Genomic DNA, 9,535 nt, shown 5'->3' with positions numbered 1-9,535 from the left:
AGAACACTGTATATATAATAAATAAATAAATCTTTAAAAAAAAAAAAAAGAGTTAGGAACAGCCAGGCGGTGGTGGCACACGACTTTTATCCCAGCACTCGGGAGGCAGAGGCAGGTGGATCTCTGTGAGTTCGAGGCCAGCCTGGGCTACAGAGTGAGTTCCAGGAAAGGCCCAAAGCTACACAGAGAAACCCTGTCTCGGGGGGGAAAAAAAGAGTTAGGAACATGCATCTGTGGAGTCACCCTTCACCCCTGCATAGGTCCAGACATAGCTCCCATCCCGAGGTGCACTGTCTCAGTCATCACAGGGAGGTGTTTCTTTTCCCTGCAGGCTTTGCGAGCCATGGACTCCTACGTGATTCAGACAAATGGCAGTAGCAGCCTGCCTTCAGTTCTGGATGTACATGTCAATATTGGTGGGAGAAGCTCGGGGCAGGGAAAAATGAAAGGCAGGAAGGCCAGGTGGAATGTGAGGCCCTCCGACATGTCCAATAACACTTTTAATCCCATCCGGGCCATCGTGGACAACATGAAGGTGAAGCCCAACCCAAACAAAACTGTGATTTCCCTGTCAATCGGTGAGTGTGGGGCCACTTGATGGAGGGTCGGCATTGCCCACCTACCTCCTCTCCTTTTGGGCTGGCTGGAAGAGATGAGAGGATGAGACCCAAACGTGGGGGTGTAAACTTCGGCGGCTCTTTTGCCTTCCTCTTCCATGAACAGGGGATCCTACTGTGTTTGGAAACCTGCCTACAGACCCTGAAGTTACCCAAGCCATGAAGGACGCTCTGGACTCTGGGAAGTACAATGGCTACGCCCCATCCATTGGTGAGCTTGCCAGAGACGACCCTGGGGCTTTCAAAGTCTGTAGGCTTTTCCTTGTTTTGTTCTGGTTTTGGGCATCGCTGCATAACAGTCTGACCTCCAACTAGTGATCCTCCTGCCTTAGCCTTTCAAGAGCTCGGATTATAGGCATATGCTAATGTGCCTGGCTTTTAAACTTATTTGTGTGTGTGTGTGTGTGTGTGTGTGTGTGTGTGTGTGTGTGTGTGTATGTCACACACACAGAGAGAGACAGAGAGAGAGGGAGGAGAGAGAGAAAGAAAGAAACAGAGTGAGAAAGAGTCTGAGAGAGAGAGAGAGAGAGAGAGAGAGAGAGAGAGAGAGAGCGCACCATGGTGTGTGTGTGTGTGTGTGTGTGTGTGTGTGTGTGTGTGTGTGAGTGTGTGAACAACTGTGGGAATTGGTTTTCTATTTCCATCGTGTGTGTCCTGAGGATTGAACTCAGGGTCGTCAAGCTTGGCAGCAAGCACCTTTACCCACTGAGCCTTCCCATTTCATGATTTTTAAATAGGATTCCACCTACAGTAACGGCCCTAGATTTCCTGATCCGTGCTTCTAAGAGCCCAAGATGAAACAGCCCTTTAGATTTAGGGAAGGGGTCCCACTCTGGATTCTTAAACACAGATGCTGAGGTTTAATTTCTTCCCTGATTTCATCTGCCTGCCGGCACCTCCCCATTAGGTCTCCAAACACAGCCATTCCTCAAACAGTTCTGCCCATCTTTACCACGAAGGCCGAGTCTGGCTGGCACTCAGTCTTCCTGGCCCTGTGTTTATTTACACTTTGCCCCCTGTAAATAGCTCCTTTATTTCCTTATGGTTTGAATCTGTGCTCTCATTCCGGCCTTGGTCTCTTTAAAATGCATTTTTAAGTGTGGAAGAGGGAACGTAACAAAGAATGGCTGTTACGTTGGGGACAGAGCTCATTCCCGAGAGCAAGCCACTTTCCTGTTTGGGGAAACTGCACCTGTCAAAATGTCTCTTCTAAAGATTTTGGCAAAATAAGTAATTCCTTGGTTTTATTTTCATGTTGTGTATCTTCCCCAGGGTGTTGTATACGCTGAACCATTCTTCATGCAGACAGAGAAAACAATGACCTGGTTTCATACTAATATCAGATTCAAAAGCTTTTCCAAGAGGAATTGGGGCATGGCCATTATTATTATTATTATTATTATTATTATTATTATTATTATTTTATTTGAGATAGGGTTTCAGCTCTGGCTGTCCTGGAACTCACTCCACAGACCAGGCTGGCCTTGAACCACCTGCCTCTGTCTCTCGAGTGCTGGGATTAAAGGCGTGTGCCACCACTGCCCAGCTGGGACATACTTTTAGGTGGATTACTTACATGTTAGAAAGCTGCATAGAACAACACTCAAATTCAAGACTCAAAATCAGGTCACAAAAATATTATAATGAAGGCCAGTGAGATGCCTTAGTGGGTAAAACATGCTTGCTGCCAAGCCTAGCGACCTGAGTTCAATCCCTGGGACCCATGTAGAAGGAGAGACCTGACTCCACCAAGTTGCCCTCTGACCACCACACATGTGCCGTGATGTGTGCACACCCCCGCAATACACAAATAAATAATTCTATTATCCAAAGTGTCAGGGTACTAATTGAGCTTGGAAACTGGAATCAAACCTTCATCTGAGAAGTGTTCACAGGGTCTGAGCATTGAGCAGTACAGGAGGAGAGATGATCGTGGTCTCGGGGGATTCGTTCTCCCTCACTAATAAAGTAGGAAATGTTGGTCAGTGTCACTGGAAAGAACCATTAGTATATCTTAAATTAAAGAAGATGAATACAGTTCGTGTCTTTGCTAACTTGTCTTCTGGAAGGCAATTTTGTAAAACATTATAATAGGTTTGAAACTGCCAATACTTCAAGCCTGCAAGCCACGTTGGGAATGTTCCAGAAGAAGAGAGCCTGTGTACAAAGATACTATAAGTATATTATATAAGATAAAACACTGAGAGAGGATCATACGCACTGAAACTGTTGATGGCATTTCAGAAAATAGACACTGTATAAAGGGACTTAGGAATAACTGAAACCCTATTTAAAGTGTCATAAAATGCAATCATAGTAGTCAAGATTATGCAGTGAGTGCATTTTACGGTTTGGGGAGCTGCTTCTTGTTGTTGTCATACCTTTGTACTTCTAATAAAACTGCCACATAGAAAGTTAATTCCCTTCTCATGTGGCGACTGGGCTACACAGAAGGAGCTATCCCTAAGCAAGGACAGGAGGCAGCTGGGAGCAGCGTTGAAGTTTGGGGCAAGACTGTCAATGAAGGGATGAAAACCTCTAGCTTCCTTTTCTGTCTCTTCTCAGGCTACTTATCCAGTCGGGAGGAGGTCGCTTCCTATTACCACTGTGCTGAGGCTCCACTGGAGGCTAAGGTGAGCCGGGTACCAGCTCAGAGCCCACCGAGGGCAAGCAGACTCCTTGCTTCTATCCCACAAGGAGTAGTAGTTTGAGGGGCGCTGAGGAGAACCACCCTTTGGCAAGTTGAGGACTTCTTACACAGTTGGGTCACTGATCAGGGTACAGTGTAAGAGGTCTTATGTAGTGTTGTCACAGAGTCTCAAAGGACCCCCAAAGTTATCCTAGATTTGTTTTTCTTCAAAAGATCATTGAGAGACTATCCATAAATGGCAACTAATTCAATTTAGAAGAATTTATCATTAGGATGTGTTTAAGTATGTATTTTCCTTCACTCACTTTAGGGCTCTGAGACAGAACTCTAGAGGTCTCAGGGCATCCTGAGTCCCTGTCAGTGTCAGCTTTAGATGCTGCCCTCCCTTCTTGCTGTCTGCCTCCTAATCAAAGAGGTGTCTTTCATCTGTGTTCAGAGAAATGTCAGACTTCAAATCTGTGGTCAAAAGTAAATAAATAACCTGGTGAAAAATAGTCCAAGGTCAATCGAAGATCTCCCTTGTGAGTTGGTTGAATCATAGCCAGCTTGTTCTTTTTAAAGTGATTTGTTTATTTTTTTAAGTGGCCATCAATTTCAACAACATTTAGAGATAGATGAGAGATGGGTAGTAGAGAGATAGATACATACATAGATAATAGATAGATGATAGATAAATAGATAGATGATAGATAAATAGATAGGTGATTGATAGATAGATGATTGATAGATAGATAGATAGATAAATAGACAGACAGATGATAGATAGATAGATAGATGAATAGAATTGGATGGTGCTCAGCACAACTCTTTCTTTTTCCTTGGTAGTTACTGAGGTAAGTTCATTGCTTCCAACTCACCCAAGTCCACTCTTCTCCTTTCTTTACAGGATGTCGTTCTGACAAGTGGCTGCAGTCAGGCTATTGAGCTCTGTTTAGCTGTGTTGGCCAATCCAGGACAAAATATCCTCATTCCAAGACCCGGGTTTTCCCTCTATAGGACTTTGGCTGAATCTATGGGAATTGAAGTCAAGCTCTACAATCTATTGGTAATTGACTTTTGATTTTTTAAATGTTTATTTTATCTTGTAAGTATTATATCTTCATACCACATGTGTGCCTGCCAGAAGAGGGTGTTAAGGCCTCTGGAACTGAAGTTACAAATGGTTGTGAGCCATCATGTGGGTGCTGGGAATAGAACCTGGGTCCTTTGCAAGAACAGCATGTACTCTTAACCTCTGAGCCATTTCCCCAGGCTCTGACTTTTAATTTTTGACTCAAGTACTTGGTTACCACCCTGTAAAAAAGAAATGATCATTGGCATACAGAGAATGGTCTACAGGTCGGGGGTTAGAGCCAAAGGCAGATTTTATTCTTTAAAAAAGTTATATTTACTTATTTTGTGTGTATGTTTGTGTGCGTGCATGGGGCAGTGAGTTTAGCATTTGCAAACAATATCACATGTATGGGGGTCTAAGGACACATGTCAGGAGTCAGTTCCCTACTTCCACCATGTGGGGAGTGGGGATGGAACTCAGGTCACCAGGCTTACCGGTTGAGCCATCTCATTGACTTATTTTATTCTTTATACTAAATCCTTGGGTTGAGTATCCCCCTGAATTGTTCAGGAACATCCTAGTCTCTCTCTTTCTTCTTACTCAGCCTGAGAAGTCTTGGGAAATCGACCTAAAGCAACTGGAGTCTCTGATTGATGAAAAAACAGCCTGTCTCGTTGTCAACAACCCGTCAAATCCCTGCGGCTCCGTGTTCAGTAAGAGGCACCTTCAGAAGATCCTGGCAGGTAAGTGCCAAGGGCCCTGCACAGGGGAGTTGGTGAGAGCAGAATTCTTTAGCTGCTCCCCAAGTGGCAGAATGTGTCCCTAAGTCCTGAGGCTGGGATGGAGGTGGAGAAATGCCTGCTCTGTCTCTAGTCAATCATGTGTTGTGGACCCCCAGGGCCAGTCTAAAAGAAGGGGAATGAGAAATACAGGCTGCACATCCCCAATCCAAAAATGGCAAGCATTCTATTTTGGTGCATTTTGTATTTTCAGATTAGAAACATACAAATGGCAAGTCTGTATAAATATCCCTAAACCCCCTTTTAAAATCCCAAACAAAACCAAACAAACAACCCCAACAAAGTGTAACAATATACCCTTCAAATCTCAACTACTCCTGATCCCAGGCATTTGGGTTAAGAGCTATTTCACCCATATTTGCCTTTCGTCACTACCATCATGGAAGAGAGTTTGAAATGTGCGGTTAAATGGCGCGTTTAGGTTAACATCCTGGAAGAATGTCAGCTGTATTTAGTTCCCAAGAGGATGGTTGGACCCACGAGCACAGAATGCAGATCACAGAGGACTAGGCATGAAGGAAATGGCGAGGCCATTGAAACTGAAAATGATTCCAGCATGGTTGTTCTTGTTTAATTTCAGTGGCAGAAAGGCAGTGTGTCCCCATCTTAGCTGATGAGATCTATGGTGACATGGTAAGTCTGGGGTGGGTACAACACTCCAGGAGTGTGTCAGTACCATATTGTTTTATGGGGTGTCTAGAGCTGACTAATAGATCTTCGGAAGCCCTCTCAACAAATATACAGACCATGTCTCCTTAGCTTTTAATTTACTTGTTTATTTAATTCAAAGAGCGGGGAAATCCAAGAGTTGTTGGAATTTACTTGAATATAGACTCCAAGTTGATAGGCTAAATCAACTTGTTCATGACTTTTGTAGATTTCTTGTTCATGACTTTTATGGATGTGTATTTTTAAGAGTAGGTGAGGGGTCCTCAAAATGTAACTCAGTGGTTGAGTACATGCCTGGCTATCAAGCTCGAGTCTGGGTCCAATTCCCAGCACCAGAAATTTAAAAAAAGGTGCAAATGAAAAGGGAGGGCTGTTAATATCACTGATTGGGGCAGTATTATTCAAGATTTCCTTGGAAATATTACCTATGACATATGTGCTGTGTAGCCTTTTAATCCCTCCAAAAGTCTGAGTTCTGTAACCTAGTTGGGCCCAGGAATGTTAGATATTGGGTTATGGACCCACCTTTTATTTTTAAATCTATAACTCTACCAGTCATAATTCCACAGTGCCGGTTTTCAGAAGTTATACACACATTTAGACTACTGTCACTGCCCTTGTTTCTGGTTTCGTTTAATCTAGACCACACACCAAATTAAATGTCTTTGGATAAGTTTCCCTGAACCACGTGGGATCCAGTCATACCTGAGGGTGGGGAGGGGCTTGCCAATCCACTATTCTGTCCCTCAGTGTCTAAGGAAAGGAATGGGAGGCACAGGATCTAGAGCATTCAAGAACTCCGCTTTTCCTCAGGTGTTTTCAGATCACAAATACGAACCAATGGCCACCCTCAGCACCAACGTCCCCATCCTGTCCTGTGGTGGGCTGGCCAAGCGCTGGCTGGTTCCTGGTTGGAGGTTGGGTTGGATCCTCATCCATGATCGAAGAGACATTTTTGGCAATGAGGTGAGAGCAATATGGTAAAATGGCATGAATAATTTAGTACTTGTGTTCGGTTTGAATACTCAGTTTCCTCCCCCTCCTGACGGTATTGTTCACAGTGCTTGGAAACATGACGAATGAAGATGTAACAGATATTCCTCATCCAAACCCTGTTCTCATATGTTTGAGTCTCTGGGTCTATGAGGAAATTTCACCCGCCTCCAATTTTAAGGCTATAAAAGTGCAAACAATCACAGTAATGACAGCACTATCATTCATGTTTTATGACCCCTATTTTTATTTTATCTTCATAACACCCTCTGAGAGTATTTTACAGTCAGGAAAGACAGGGTGCAGAGAAATTACATCACCTGCCCACAGGTTTGCGACAGAGAAGGGCTGCAGATTCAGGTAGTCTAATGTAGGTGGGTCACGTGGTGCCATCACTTCCTGAGATTAAAAGCCTGGCAGAAAGGTCAGAAGAGAGTCACCACACATGGACGTTTTAGAAAGGCTAAATAATTTGTTTCTTGGTGCATTCTAGATTCGAGATGGGTTGGTAAAGCTGAGTCAGCGGATCCTGGGACCATGCACCATTGTCCAAGGAGCTCTGAGGAGTATCCTTCAGCGCACCCCTCAAGAGTTCTACCATGACACTTTAAGCTTCCTGAAGGTAAAGGGCAGCTTGGAACCTTCCACTCGCGGAGTTTGGGAGCTAGAGAGCACACTAGTGAAATTAGGAATAATTGTCCCTAATTTCTGGACCACTGTTTTAATGTGGGGCTTCCAAATCAGATGGTGGATCAATGTTATTTTCCATAGGCACATTCCTCATTTCCTGTAATTCATTCTGTCTCGCTAAGAACTTCAAGAAATGGGTTTTGTTCTTATTACCTCTTTGCGCTATGGTGTTAAGTCTAGGTGTGTGGCCTTCAATGAAGGCTGTACCTTCAATGATGTGTTTCTTTCTTTTTAAAAAAAAAAACTTTATTATACAAAACATTACATGTAAAAATTATGTTTTTCTTTTACTTAAAATTTGATCCTTGATTATTTTTTCTCTATCTCTGCCTCTTCTCATAGTCCAGTGCGGACCTCTGCTATGGGGCATTGGCTGCCATTCCTGGACTCCAGCCAGTCCGCCCTTCTGGAGCCATGTACCTTATGGTAAGGTGTGCGCAGGATCATCATGGATGTGGTCATGCAGGGTATTGCTTCCATCTACAAAGACAGTGAATTAGGTACCGGTCCCCATCATCTGAGGAACTGTCTTGTTATGAATTACCCCAGTGCTTCGGTTTAACCTGTGTTCACAAAACTCTCTCAATAACCTAATCTCAGTTCAGTCACTCTCTCACACATAGATACAGAGGTGTGCTTTGTGTTTCATGGCTGAGAGTGATGTTGGTGCCTTCAGAGGTGGGGGGACCACATAGGGATTTTGTCTTCAGGGTCACTATTGCCACTTGTCGCCCAGGGATGCTAAATGTCTACAATTGATGAAGTAGGCCCTACAAAGTAAAAATGACCTGGTCCTAATGCTAATTTTACCTCTTTTGAGAAAAGAGAAATGGTATTCTTTTCCTATTCTTACTTATCAATATCCAGGAAGGAACCCTCCAATAAACTAAAATATGAATATAAACATGGCCCCTCCTCCCTGCAAGAAGCCCCCCGAGTTCCACAGTGTTGGTGCTCTAGTTATGGGTTGGAGAGTTCCCAGACAGCTTTCAAGGAGTCTCTGCTCTCATTTCGGGCATAGGAAAGTGGCCTATGCTCCTCCGGTGACATGCTGGCCTCCTCTTATTGTTGGTTCAGGTTGGAATCGAGATGGAACACTTCCCAGAATTTGAGAATGATGTGGAGTTCACAGAGCAGTTATTTGCGGAGCAGTCTGTCCACTGCCTCCCAGCAACAGTAAGTGCTGGTGTCTCTGCACATTCCCAACAGCTCCTGGAGACCCCAGAGGTCTTCCTAAGCTGTGTTTTAGCCTAACCTTCTCTCCATGCCAAGTATTCTCATTTGATAAGATTCCAACTGATGTGTTTTATGGCTTCTACCTAAAATCAATTTCTCCCCCATCATTATCCCCTCAGGACCAGGAAGAAAAGTTGGAAACACTGGGTGGGAGGGGAACAGCCAATTTTAAGATGAATTAACTCAGTTGCTGACTCCGCACTCCAGGGATGGGTGTGAGAGCAAACTGATACCCCTGATGCAATGACATGGCCCTGTCTTGCAGACTAGAGGCCTGGCTATGCTAGGGTGAGCCAGTATCAGATTCGGTTGCCCTGGAGATAACAAGTCCTTGTTTTTGCAGTGTTTCGAGTACCCAAATTTCTTCCGAGTTGTCATCACGGTCCCCGAGGTGATGATGCTGGAAGCTTGCAGCCGGATCCAGGAGTTCTGTGAACAGCACTACCACTGTGCTGAAGGCAGCCAGGAGGAGTGTGATAAATAGGCCCTCATGCGTCCTCCTGAAGACATGTCCCATCCAAGGAAGGCCAGACTGGGCTGCTCCTTCTCAGGGAATCAGATGTCCCTTCTGAAAGAGGGACCTCAAAAGCACCACATCAAGAATTGAGGATTATTTCTACTTCCCCCAGTCACATCCAACACACACCCAGAACCCCAAATTCTCCCCTCACTTGGCTCTGTTGGAGTGACTCATGAGTTCACTGTCCCCCCCCCCAACATATAACTTCCTTATCTTGAGAGCACCCCCCGGTGAACAGTTTACCAGAAAGAAGAGAGGCAAGAAACACAAGAGCTCAGAACGGGAGAACCAAAAGGCTGAAGATGG

General features: G+C 44.5%; 1 protein-coding gene across 1 annotated transcript; it reads left to right on the top strand.

Moving 5' to 3' along the window:
- The first annotated feature begins 343 nt into the window (after positions 1–343).
- Tat (tyrosine aminotransferase) lies at positions 344–9,193 on the top strand. Its single transcript, XM_059262569.1, has 11 exons — positions 344–578; positions 724–828; positions 3,183–3,250; positions 4,154–4,312; positions 4,926–5,064; positions 5,702–5,754; positions 6,604–6,756; positions 7,277–7,405; positions 7,816–7,899; positions 8,551–8,649; positions 9,053–9,193. The coding sequence occupies exons 1-11, from the start codon at positions 344–346 to the stop codon at positions 9,191–9,193; spliced, it is 1,365 nt and encodes a 454-aa protein (XP_059118552.1).
- The last annotated feature ends 342 nt before the right edge of the window (positions 9,194–9,535 follow it).

This window comes from Peromyscus eremicus, chromosome 5 (genome assembly GCF_949786415.1).
Source record: "Peromyscus eremicus chromosome 5, PerEre_H2_v1, whole genome shotgun sequence".
NCBI lineage: Eukaryota > Metazoa > Chordata > Mammalia > Rodentia > Cricetidae > Peromyscus > Peromyscus eremicus.
The sequence above is the reverse complement of the archived record's forward strand: the minus strand, read 5'-3'. Positions and strand labels throughout refer to the sequence as shown.

Coding starts and splice junctions, on each gene's coding strand:
- Tat (XM_059262569.1), top strand. CDS start 344: ATGGACTCCTACGTGATTCAGACAAATGGCAGTAGCAGCCTGCCTTCA. Junction 3,251..4,153: donor AGGCTCCACTGGAGGCTAAG/GTGAGCCGGGTA, acceptor CTTTCTTTACAG/GATGTCGTTCTGACAAGTGG. Junction 8,650..9,052: donor TCCACTGCCTCCCAGCAACA/GTAAGTGCTGGT, acceptor TTGTTTTTGCAG/TGTTTCGAGTACCCAAATTT.